Genomic DNA, 13,492 nt, shown 5'->3' with positions numbered 1-13,492 from the left:
TTGGCGTATAATAAAACCTCGTTATTAAGATGATGATCAAGAAGGACTACTCTCCTCTTTTTGGTGAAATTCTCAAGCCTTTGAATGTGTGCATTGCTTTATGGTTGTAAACAAATAACAAGAGTTCAAAAATAACCTCGGACAAAATCGGGGTATGACAGTAATATTTTTTATTTGTTGAGTTTTTCCGATGCAAATAATTATCTTACGCATATGAGTATAACAAAAACATATTTTCTATTGCAAATTCATATTTAAGAAATCAACGTAATTACTATTAATAATAAAAACATATTTTCGATTTTATTTTATTTAAAAAATAAAAAAATTGACACAAGGCATAATCCTAAATGTATGATTAAGAGTAGACGTAATTACTATTAATAATAAAAACATATTTTCGATTTTATTTTATTTAAAAAATAAAAAAATTGACACAAGGCATAATCCTAAATGTATGATTAAGAGTAGATTTTAGTTAAAGTTATGTACCTTTTGACGGGTTAAAATTGACACAAGGCATAATCACAGCATAAACAATATAGACATTATAAACACTGCAATGTAATCTCTATTTATTTTTTCTATCAAAATCAGTTTAGTCTACTGTAACAGATTCATCAAAAATAACATTATAATCACATATTCCATTTCAATCGAATCAAACATTATAATCACTACTGTAACAGATTCGTCAAAATAACATTATAATCACTTTATCAAAATCACTTTATAGTAATGATAAATAACAGCAAATCATTTTTATTATTTAAATATAAAATTAATTAAAAAACTATTTAATAATAATTTTAATAAAGTTATTTAATTATATAATAGTATTTAAAAAAAACTCCTTCATTAGCTCGGCCAACCAATGGCCGAGCCTAGTCATTAATGGCAGCGCATCATCATCTCGCCCATTCATTGGACAAGCCCAAATAAAAAATGGAGCATTCTAGAAAAAAAATTCATAATGAAGCAATGCGGGAAAAAATTCAACTTTGGGGTAGTGTGGGAAATTAGTCCAATCACTACATGGATTGTGGAAACAATTACTTGTTCAGGATATGTCTCTATTCACTTCCATAAATCAAATGTCATCTTACAAATAACATTCCATTATCTTCTTCAACCTCTACACTATATCAACCTTACATACTTACCACACTTACATCAACTACACTCACCTTAGTCAATAAAGTCTTTTTAGTATCACTTTTTCAATACAATTCATTAGTAATTCATAAGTAAAACTTCCACTTTCTACACTTACATCACCTTGTCCTAAGCCCATTCTAAATGAAATCTAAGTCTATGATCACTTGATTAAAGTTAAGCATATGATCACGTCATTAAAGTCCAAGACCATGAACTATATCAAAATGGGGTTTAGAACATAAAAAAAAAAAAGAGTTTTAGGCAAAACAGGATTATGAATCGATTCAGAAACCAACCTCCTAGCTTGTGTCAACCAAGTTTTTCTACTGTCAAACTTTTAGTCACTTTTAAATGCTTTAGTCTACTCTAAATCGCAAGCATTGCCAAATTCAATAGTTTTGTGTTTGTATATTGAAATTTTTATTAATGAAACTTCTGATCATAATATTTAAATCAGACACATTACTATTTAAATCATATACATTGAAGATGTTAACTTCCAATAGAAAGTTCAAAATGGAACTTTTATCCTATTGAGGAATTTTTTAACTTCATCTTGTAAAAATATATGAGTAGGTCCAAACTTCGAATTCCAGGAACCTTTTTTTCTCTTGGAACAGAAGAGTTAAAGACAGAAAAAAAAACATTTCCCTACCCTATAATCGAACACTAAATTCAAACAACCTGGCTACTCCATACATACAGAAGTCACAATCATTATCATATTTGCTATACATTCTTGCAAACACCAATTTTCTAAATTAAATCAACATATTTACTCCAACTGTTTCTAAATCATGCAAATTGAAAGATAAATTACCGTAAAAATAAAAATAAAAAAGGTTATTCTGAAGAAAAAAAAAACTCATTGAAAGATTGCAAAACTTCATATCTTCATTTTCCGCACTGGTTTTTTCTCACATATATACAATCTTGCAGAAAATATTTAATGCTAACCAAATAAAAAAATATACTAGCTAATTAGCCTATGGAGACACTCAAAATCAGTGTTTTCACAGCACATGTAAGGACAACAAAATAAGGAGAATAAATTTCAGGTCCTTCCAGGATAAAATCTTACTCTTTGCTTCCAACTTTCCGCTTCTTTCGTTTGGAAGTTGGCGTCGAACTGTAAACATAAACAAAAATATTAAAAACAGCTCAATTGCAGATGATAGCATCATTAAATTTCATGAATGAATGAATTTATAAGGTGATGGATACCTCCCATTTATAAACACATTTTCAGGTCATAATGTAGAATAGTTAACACACCCCTCAAATTCAGGACTGAACCTTTGAAGTGTGATTCAACCGATCAAGGATAGACCTTCGTAGCTACTTAGAATTTAACTTGGGCCTAACTTAACTTTACACAATTGACTTGTAAGATGAGGGAAATAACTCAAAAACTTTCAGGTCATATATCACCCAACGTAATACTGCCAGCACACACCCATCTGACACTGAATACTAGACTTTTGGTGTCTCATCCGATTGCAAGAGGCGCAACGCATCTTGGAAACTCTCATCCGATCACTCAAGTCACACTTCAGATATTCAATCTTTGGACTCGAGAGAGTTGTATTAATAGTATCATATTTGACGATAAGACCTGAAAATGTGTTTACATAAGTTGACTCCCCCGCCTTACAAGCTAATTTTGTAGGGTATGTAACCTAAATTTAAGACAAATAAATCAAAATCTCATTAGGTTTGTTCTCTTTTGTTTATATGGTTCTAGTGGAAATTTGCTGTATTCATTGATTATTGAATTCAATCAGTTGGTTAACTGCTACATATTTTACAGCTGCTCCAGAGGAAAATGGATCATATGCCATGTATCTATTTATAATAAAGCTCAAGTTCTAACCATGGAAAATAATTTGCACACTCAATCAGACAGTAATCATATATTTAGTCCATTCCGAAAATATTAGAGTTTGGCATAGGTACCTTGTTAGAATAGGTTGTATATCAGCACCAACAGTTTTACTAAGCTCTTCAATAGTTGCAGAAACCACATTACTACATTTAAGTATGTTGCAAGCATCTAAGAAGGCAGTAGATTTTACCGTGTCTGGTACAAGTGATGTTTCTTTTACCTCTGTTTTGAGATTTTCCATCAAAACAAATGCTGCACAAATAAAGATTCACAAATCGTTAGAGAATTCAGATACTGAAATAGTTCAACTAATAGCTACTAATGCAAGAAGCGGATTTTCAAGCACAAGACATTAAGAATTTCAATTATTCGAAATGAATACAGCAATATTCAATTAAATCCAACTCTAAATCTCAATAATTCAAACTCTAAGAACATTACACACATTGCAAAATCAAGGATACACATGATTTTTTTCAAAAGGTATATTATAGGTCTTAAACTAAAGCATATGACATACCAATAGCTCGAATCGTCTTAAGGTCAAATCTGTCAGCCAAGTTTTTACACCCTATCCTTTCTGCTCGCTTTGTGATCAACAGTTTCAAGCTAATCATAAAATCCTGCCAAGATTTCAAATGTTGAATTACACAAACATACATGAATAATCACTAAGATTTCAAATGTTGAATTTCACAAACATACATGAATAATCACTAAGATTTCAAATGTTGAATTTCACAAATTTATCCCAAAGTGTAGCTGCTTCTAAAACATTACCAGAATATTACATAAAGAGGACTATAACAGTTAAACCTCTCAATTCCCTTTATCACTTATTACTATTTATAAATAAAATAAAATAAAATAAAATAAATATACTGATGAATAAGTCAATTGTTGATATTACAGAGACATTATAACAAATTACACCTTTTACTAAAAGGCCTTAGAGCTCCTCCTAGTAACTAGAAATATCAATGTTTTCAAAATTGAATTTGAAGATTGAACTGTAAACCAACACTCTTTACATTAAAGTGTATGTTTGGTTTCAGTTTGAAGCATCCAGAATTGATTTTGAATGTGTAGAATTGATTATACTTTCCGAAATTGATTCTACTTAAAGCTAAGATTTGTAGCTTCTGAGTCTAAATGTGATTGTTACACTGAAAATTTACTGTTTTCAACTCACTTATGCAGGAACTATCCAAACATAAAGCACTTATTTACCTTCATCTCAACCAATTCAACACACTTTTGCAGGAACTTATCCAAACATAAAGCACCTTAGCGTCATCTCACTTTTACCCCAAATCAATTTTATAGAATCAATCAATTTACTCCAAATTAATTATCTTCACCGCATAACCAAACACATACGAATTGAGCAGTTCAATTACACTTTAGTCCCAATTCGACGGCTTTCAAAACATTTGAATAATGACATGGTGATCTTGCCGATTTGATTACCAGCTCGATTTTAAAAGAATTGACAATTACTACAACTATAGTATATCAACAATAAGTATGAAAAATACTTACAATCTCAGACTCTGAAAGAGAGCAAATCCAATCGACATCTTGAACCCTAGTCTCATTGTTGATTTTATCCAACTCAACGGGTCTTTCCAATCTCTTCTTCAAGTTTCTAACTTTCTTCATGGGATCGAATCAACTACTGTAAGCACCTAAGACCTGAAAACATTTGTTAAAAAAATTGTATTCAAAATAAATAAATATCTGTGAATTAAGAAATAATAGGAAAAATTGTGGAGTGTTAGTAATAATCTGTGAACGCAAGCTCAAACTGAATTAGGCTACTTGACCCACTCTTTTTTTTTGGAAAAGGCCAAAAGTTTTATTAACACAAAAATAAGGCATAAGATATGTCAAACAACATGAATAAACAATCTGCAAAAGTGTCACAATTGTGTCAACACAACCAAGAAAACATAAGAAAGATTTGGAATGAAGACATCCCAACATCACCAAAGCAACACCCTAAAAATTACAATTACTGAAACAACCAGAAAACCACCCTTTAACTCCCACTAAGAGCTCCATCTGCACTCAGCTCATGATCCCCTAACGAGACTTGACACCAACCAAACGCCAACTAAAAACTAAGCTCCACCACGCACTGCATCGTAACTTAACGGCACTGCTGCCCGATGCCTCCTTGCTAAACAAATCTGAAGAGAAACCCTAATTCCCTAAAACGGCGGATCAGGATTTGCTGCCGTTAGAGCGGGAAGGGTACCTTACGGTCTAAACCACGCCATATGTCTATCTATTTATTTCTTTTAAAAAACAAATATAACTAATTACAACTATAGTAAAAGTGTGGGTTCGAATCGGGAAGATCCTAATTGTTCCCCTAAAAAAAAAAGTAAATTTCAATTACTAGACTATTTGGAAAAAAAACACAGTACAGCGCATGTCTTTGCAGGTCGTCTCCGTCAGCGTCGCCGTTGTCATCACTAGACTATTCTGTTCTTCACTGTGTTCACCGTCACCGCCACAGTTGTCATCATCTCAGAAATTGATAGTTACAGCACAGATTGCAGAGGCGTGAGAGACGCCGGCAGTGTTGAGGGACTAGGGCGGCGTGAAGGAGGACAGCACAGTGGTTCCACAATAACATGTGAAGGTCTAGGAAGTGTTACGAGACTGATAAGATTTTATTTTATTTTTAAAATAAAAAGTAAAAAAATTGACACAAGGCATAATCCTAAATGTATGATTAAGAGTACAATTTAATTAAAGTTATTTACCTTTTGACGGGTTAAAATTGACACAAGGCATAATCACAGCATAAACAATATAGACATTATAATCTCTATTTATTTTTTCTATCAAAATCACTTTAGTCTACTGTAACAGATTCATCAAAAATAACATTATAATCACATATTCCATTTCAATGGAATCAAACATTATAATCACTACTGTAACAGATTCGTCAAAATAACATTATAATCACTTTATCAAAATCACTTTATAGTAATGATAAACAACAGCAAATATTCTATAACGTATTCCCAATATATGCTTGCACTCTATTCAAATTATCAAAACTGTTTGGTTTTGGAGGTTTTGATTGGAATGTCTCAAAACTAATGATAAGCACCAGAAAATATTCAGTAGAACAGCAACAATACAACAGTAATGGTAAACAATTTCACTTACTGGAAACAACGAAACGCTACAGGCTACAGCGGAACGTTCAGCTTTGGAAAAGGCAAGTGGGTTAATCATGCACTTATCATCATCATTTACTATGAATAATAATAATAATAACTAAGGGAATGCCAACAGTGAGCATTATTAGCCCAGCCGTCTCCCTCTCTCTTAAAATGACCCTTGTTTCTTCTGAAAAAAAAACTTTCTCCTTCTTAAACACGCCCCTATTCCTAGTCTAAAGACGAAGCGAGAAAACAAGGAAATCGCGAGGCAACCGATCTGTTTCAGTATCGCATGAAGTTTTAAAAAATGACCAACACAAAAAAAACGCTCCTAATCCTTTCAGACTTCTAAAACTTCAACTGGATCTAGCAAACAATAGCAAATCTGAACCTCAAAAGAAGGTCTACCCTAGATCCTTAACCCATTTCTCACGTTGACAAACAACAATAAAAGATCAGCAAATCACAACATGGGCAACAAAACTACACAAAGGTTACGATGCTAAAACAATCAAAGAGACAGAGAAGAGGATTCGCTGAAATTTCACAACTTTGACGGACGTCCGGTATCCGTGAACGTACCTCGGGTAAGCGATCTTCTTCAGTAATGGTAAACAATTTCACTTACTGGAAACAACGAAACAACGAAACGCTACAGGCTACAGCGGAACGACAGTGACGACGAAGCGAACACGAAACAACAGCACACGCACAACTCTACTCTACACAGCAGCGAGCCAGTGGCTAGGTCAATTTTGAAAGCTCTACCAGAAAATATTCAGTAGAACAGCAACAATACAACAGTAATGGTAAACAATTTCACTTACTGGAAACAACGAATCGCTACAGGCTACAGCGGAACGACAGTGACGACGAAGCGAACACGAAACAACAGCACACGCACAGCTCTACTCTACACAGCAGCGAGCCAGTGGCTAGGTCAATTTTGAAAGCTCTAACACACAGGCAGCGGCTATGGAATGAATTGCCTGGGTTTTGCGCCAACTTCACTAGTTTCCAATTGGTTCTGTTGTAGACTGAAGAGTTGTGTAGAACGGATGGAATCACGTGAGTTTGTATCCAACTCTTTCTTTGGGCCAAATGTATTATTTAGGTCCAATTATATATACTTTTTGAATTTACATTATGGGCCAAATAAGTAAATTAATTTTTAAAAGTTTTTTTATTTGGCCGTTGGGCTACCCATAACCCTGGCCCTTTTTTTAGGCTTTTTCAGACCGAGCTAAAAAAGACTCAGAATAATATGGGCTCCAAAAATAAAGTCAAGCCCTAACTTTTTTTTGAATCTGGTGGATTGGTCCATAGGCTTTGGTCCATTTTGACGGTTCTAGCTATAACAAGCCTCTCATATATACACTCTTGTTTCTTTTTTAGTTGTTTAAACATAAAAATGGAAGATCTGATTGATTTGTTTTTAAAAACTAATTCAAAAATTGTTTGATTTTTACTTTTCTAAATGATAAAATATTATCTATATTAAATAGTTATTAAGAAAGTATAAAATTATTTCACTAATTAATTAACCTAATTTATTTCTTTAATTTAAAATTTTAAACTATTATTTTACAATTGAGAAAATGGAAGATACATTGATAGTGTAAATTAATTTTTACACTTTCGATCATTAACGGTTATATCCCGCTAAATCATATTATTTTTTTAAAATATTTATATGATACAGCAAAATGATATATTTTTATTGAATGATCGTGTAATTGTTTTTTACTAGGTTAGTACATCTCCATTAATCTCTTTATATTTATTTTAATTTGTTGTAAAATACTATTTACAAGTTAATTTTATTCCAATCATATCATTTTACTGTGTTTTTGTTAATTTAATTATCTTAAAAAAGATAAAATTTACAAATTATTATGTTACAATTTTACAAATTTTTATTTATTTTCTATAAATTAAATATTTTTGAATGTAATTTCACGGAATGTTCATGTAAAAAACATAAACAATCACATAATGAATATATAAAAGAATGATAATTAAATTTTATTAAAAAATAAAAGTAGATAAATATATAATGTACATGTTATAAACATGAAAAATAAAAAGTAGATAAATATATAATGTACATGTTATAAACATGAATATATAAAAGATTCTGTAATAACTTTTGAATAATTTTACCTTTTGTTGGAGTTTAAACACAAATGCTTGTTTGGAATTAATGAATCATTTCATTACATTTAGCAAAATGTAGATACTAAGGGCTTGTTTGGATCTCTTCTCAATTTTAGTTTTTAAAATCTGTTTTACAAATCTATTTTGTAAATTTGTTTTTGAGAAAATAAAATAAAAAGAATTCATTTGGTTATTCAATTTTTGAAAACTGTTTTAAAAATTAAAAAGTGAAAAAATATGTTTGATAGTATAATTTGTAAAAACTGTTTTTTTTAATATAATACAATATAGCTTGTTTGATAATCTATATTTTAAAAATCTATTTTACTAAATAAAATAATTGTGATATATTTTTGAAAATATTAAAATTCAGCTAATATACATTTAAGTTTATTAAAATATTTTTAATAATTAATGATAAAATATACAATTCACTTAATGTATAAAGATTATATTTCAGTGTTGGTTTGAATATATATACACAATTTATTTAATGTATAACAATATACTATTCACTTAATGAGGATTAATTAAAGAGAGAATAATTGAGACTGAGAATTTTAATTTTCATTAACAATATATGAGGATTAACAATAGATTGAGAGTGAAATATTACAATTAAAAAATCTTGCAAGTAATTACTATAATTCGATTAATGAAACCGTATTTTTTTTTCAACTTACCTCAATTGAAAATTAAAAAGTAAAAGTGAAAATTGAAAATCAAAACATATTTTGATAGTTTCAGTTTTTTAGATTTTAAAACACTAAGGGCTTGTTTGATTCAATTTCAACTTTTTGTTTTTAAAAACTGTTTTATAAATTAGTTTTAAGAATTATTTTTAGGATGAAAACAAAATAAAAATTTATTTGGAAGCTTTGTTTTGTAAAACTATTTTTGAGTTAATAAAAGAAAAAACTTGTTTGGTTGATTTGTTTTTAAAAACTAATTTAAATATTGTTTGATTTTTACTTTTAGAAATAGTGTGATTATAAGTAAATGATAAAATATTATATATATTAAAGAGTTATTAAAAAAAGTATAAAATTATTTCAGTAATTAATTAAACTAATTTATTTTTTTAATTTAAAATTTTAAACAATGATTTTGCAATTGAGAAAATGGATGATACGTTGATAGTGTAAATTAATTTTACACTTTCGATCAATAACGATTATATCCCACTAAATCATATTAATTTTTTTTTAAATTATTTATATGATATAGGAAAATGATATATTTTTATTGAATGATTGTGTAAATTGTTTTTACTAGGTTAGTACATCTCCAAAAATCTCTTTATAATTTATTTTAATTTATTGTAAAATACTATTTGCAAATTAATTTTATTTCAATCATATCATTTTCTTAAAAGAGATAAATTTACAAATTATTATCTTACAATTTACAAATTTTCATTTTTTTCTATAAGTTAAATATTTTTTAATGTAATTTTACGGAATATTCATGTAAAAATATAAACAATCACATAATGAATACATAAAAGAATGATAACTAAATTTTATTAAAAAATAAAAAGTAGATAAATATATAATGTACATGTTATAAACATGAAAATATCCGACCAATTAAAATATGTTCTCTTGTGCAAACGTAATATTTTTTATTTGTTGAGTTTTTCCGATGCAAATAATTATCTTACGCATATGAGTATAACAAAAACATATTTTCTATTGCAAATTCATATTTAAGAAATCAACGTAATTACTATTAATAATAAAAACATATTTTCGATTTTATTTTATTTAAAAAATAAAAAAATTGACATAAGGCATAATCCTAAATGTATAATTAAGAGTAGACGTAATTACTATTAATAATAAAAACATATTTTCGATTTTATTTTATTTAAAAAATAAAAAAATTGACACAAGGCATAATCCTAAATGTATGATTAAGAGTAGATTTTAGTTAAAGTTATGTACCTTTTGACGGGTTAAAATTGACACAAGGCATAATCACAGCATAAACAATATAGACATTATAAACACTGCAATGTAATCTCTATTTATTTTTTCTATCAAAATCACTTTAGTCTACTGTAACAGATTCATCAAAAATAACGTTATAATCACATATTCCATTTCAATGGAATCAAACATTATAGGGCCAGTTTGTTTTAGCTTTAAAAAAATGGATTTTTTCTTTGTATTTTTTAAAATGGATTTTACAAAAATATTTTTCAAAATATTACAAGTTTTTCAAAATTTATTTTTTATAAATTAAAAGATTGAATTGTTCATTGTATAACATAAATATACATTATTGAAGATCAAAACATATTCAAAATCACAATTTTTTTTAAAAATTGTATCTAAAAAATGATTTTTAGAAAAAGATATTTGAAATAGCTTCTAAATTAAATTATTTTTTTGAAATTTTGATATCCAAAAAAGAGTTTCGATAAAATGATAAAATACCTAAAATAACATTTTAAGAATAACTATTCAAACAAAATTTTTATTTGAAACTTTTATGAAAAATTTCTTTGTAAATCTTTTTACACTAAAATATATAACACTATAAAAATCATTTTAAAAAAAAAACAAAACAAACGGGCCCATAATCACTTTATCAAACATTATAATCACTACTCTAACAGATTCGTCAAAATAACATTATAATCACTTTAGCAAAATCACTTTATAGTAATGATAAACAACAGCAAATAATCTATAACGTATTCCCAATATAGCTTGCACTCTATTCAAATTATCAAAACTGTTTGGTTTTAGAGGTTTTGATTGGAATGTCTCAAAACTAATGATAAGCAGCAGCAAATATTCAGTAGAACAGCAACAATACAACAGTAATGGTAAGCAATTTCACTTACTGGAAACAATGAATCGCTACAGGCTACAGCGGAACGACAGCGACGAGGAAGCGAACACGAAACAACAGCACACGCACAGCTCTACTCTACACAGCAGCGAGCCAGTGGCTAGGTCAATTTTGAAAGCTCTAACACACACAGGCAGCGGCTATGGAATGAATCGCCTGGGTTTTGCGCCAATTTCACTAGTTTCCAATTGGTTCTATTGTAGACTGAAGAGTTGTGGAGAATGGAATGAATCACGTGAGTTTGTATCCAACTCTTTCTTTGGGCCAAATTTATTATTTTTTAGGTCCAATTATATATACTTTTTGAATTTACATTATGGGCCAAATAAGTAAATTAATTTTTTAAAAGTTTTTTATTGGGCCGTTAGGCTACCCATAACCCCTGGCCCTTTTTTTTAGGCTTTTTCAGACCGAGCTAAAAAAGACTCATAATAATATGGACTCCAAAAATAAAGTCAAGCCCTAACTTTTTTCGGATCTGGTGGATTGGTCCATGGGCTTTGGCCCATTTTGACGGTTCTAGCTATAACAAGTCTCTCATATATACACTCTTGTTTCTTGTTTAGTTGTTTAAACATAAACCTTTTCAATTAGGATACCGGATTCTTCGAGTTTTTTTCTTTTTCTAGCAACATTTTAATACATCATTTACATTATCTTTTCAATTAAGATAATACTAGTTTTGTTGGGGTTACATACGTCGTTTCATCATAATGGTATTAAAATAAATAAATTTGTAAGTCAGTTTAAGCTTCGTGTGTGTGGATTGTATCGGAAATCTGGTAACTATTTGTTTTGGACCAACCATATTGATTTCGGTCGATCACTTTGAAAGAGCTGCAATCTTTCTATAATTTTTTTAGTGCACGAGAATTATCTGAATGATGAATACAGAGGATCCAAACTTAGATGCATCCCACAACTCTTTCAATTCACTTTTCTCTCTCACATAACAAACAACAAGTTTGTTATTTTCTCTCTACTATATATAGAGAGAGAGCGTTAATTCAAGTACTCGATTTAAAATTCATTTTCAATTCACTTTTCTCTCTCATATATTTGTAGCGGGGTATTCGTTACCTTTAGATTTATTGACTAAATCAAAAGTAAATCATATAATTCGAGTCGCCACCGCACTTCTATTTATCCAAAGGAAAGGTTAGAAAGCGAACAAAAACCGAGAAGTTTTATCAAATCAAAAACTAATAAAAATGTCAGAGATTTGGGTAAGGGGGTTGGTTATGCAATGGGAAGGTTTTAAGCACCCAAAACATCCTTAGTACTCTAAGGGAGTCTTTTTTACAAATGTTGTAAGGTAGGTTGGTATTTGTGAAAATATTTGTGCAAACATGATTGGGGAGATGAGAAAAGAATATGCAAGTTATTTATAATTTTTGTGTTTGAATGGATAAACCCATTGCCTACGTACCATCTTAAAAAGGTAGGATCAAAACCTCGTAGTTCGGGGTAAAAATCTCAACAGAAAGTTGGTGAATTGATTGATCAAAAGCCTTAAGGTATTTTGTTATCAAAGGGAGAAAACTCAACCTAAACCACAAATCCACCATGTGAGGAGAGCTTCAACATGCTAGTGAGGGATTAACCCTATAATAAGCATGGAAGACTTATAGTCCATCACTAAGGATACAGGTGAGTATTATATCAACCTCTAGGATAACTCAAACCTAATAGCTAATGTTTATGAAAAGCTTTAACACAAATGGTCATTGGAACCACAAAAACAATTGAGTGATTTGTATTTACAAATGAAAAGTATTCACAAAATAAGGTCAAAGTTGACTTAAGGTTCAATTCAAAAATAAGTATTATGAAAAGAGTTTGAAAAAATCAAAGGCATAGTGCCTAGGTTTCTAATTTTAAAGACAATGTTAATGTTTACACAAAAGTTTGACTTGGGTTAGAGTGGAGAGAAGAAGAGAAGGGCTAGGTCCTAAACATGCAAAAGATGAGGGAAGAGAAATAAAACCACTTGGAGTTTCCTTCTTGAGATCATAAAGATGATTCAAGTTGCTCCTTTCCTTTGGACTTAGCAAGCAATAAGCAAATAACTCAAGCAATCAAGCAAATATTCAATCAAGCACCTAGGAATCTTCCAAAAATGCACCTAATTCTTCATGTCTTCGAAAATGATGCTTCCAAACTCCAAATGCTACCTTATGAGTAATGGTTAGAAAGCTTGTCGCATAAGGAACAAATGCTATGTTGATCAAAAATCCAATTGGGT

The 13,492-nt window shown here is 29.7% G+C and overlaps 1 protein-coding gene across 4 annotated transcripts; it reads right to left on the bottom strand.

The window, feature by feature from the left end:
• Positions 1 to 2,014: 2,014 nt before the first annotated feature.
• LOC127092067 (uncharacterized) lies at positions 2,015 to 7,317 on the bottom strand. 4 transcript variants are annotated; one of them, XR_007792074.1, is made up of 7 exons: positions 7,056 to 7,280; positions 6,811 to 6,950; positions 4,586 to 4,738; positions 3,564 to 3,666; positions 3,115 to 3,295; positions 2,383 to 2,837; positions 2,015 to 2,287 (listed from the first exon to the last, which is right to left on the bottom strand). XR_007792074.1 is itself a non-coding variant. In XM_051030848.1 (6 exons), exons 3-6 carry the CDS (start codon positions 4,703 to 4,705, stop codon positions 2,236 to 2,238), a joined length of 456 nt encoding a protein of 151 aa, XP_050886805.1. In that variant the 5' UTR covers positions 4,706 to 4,738; positions 6,811 to 6,950; positions 7,056 to 7,279; the 3' UTR covers positions 2,015 to 2,235. The 4 variants fall into 4 exon arrangements, 3 of the variants coding, with proteins under 3 accessions (XP_050886805.1, XP_050886806.1, XP_050886807.1); XM_051030848.1 differs by lacking the exon at positions 2,383 to 2,837 and having other exon boundaries at positions 7,056 to 7,279; XM_051030849.1 differs by lacking the exons at positions 2,383 to 2,837; positions 6,811 to 6,950 and having other exon boundaries at positions 7,056 to 7,317.
• Positions 7,318 to 13,492: the final 6,175 nt, after the last annotated feature.

The sequence above is a fragment of the Lathyrus oleraceus genome, chromosome 6 (genome assembly GCF_024323335.1).
Source record: "Lathyrus oleraceus cultivar Zhongwan6 chromosome 6, CAAS_Psat_ZW6_1.0, whole genome shotgun sequence".
Taxonomy (NCBI): domain Eukaryota; kingdom Viridiplantae; phylum Streptophyta; class Magnoliopsida; order Fabales; family Fabaceae; genus Lathyrus; species Lathyrus oleraceus.
This window is presented reverse-complemented; position numbering and strand designations above follow the sequence as displayed.

What these genes read in the sequence shown, in the direction of transcription:
- LOC127092067 (XM_051030849.1), bottom strand. Translation starts at nt 4,705, where the DNA reads ATGAAGAAAGTTAGAAACTTGAAGAAGAGATTGGAAAGACCCGTTGAG. An exon ending in CTCTTTCAGAGTCTGAGATT is followed by an intron (nt 3,667 to 4,585) that starts GTAAGTATTTTT and finishes AAATCTTGGCAG; the next exon opens with GATTTTATGATTAGCTTGAA. An exon ending in TAAGACGATTCGAGCTATTG is followed by an intron (nt 3,296 to 3,563) that starts GTATGTCATATG and finishes TTATTTGTGCAG; the next exon opens with CATTTGTTTTGATGGAAAAT.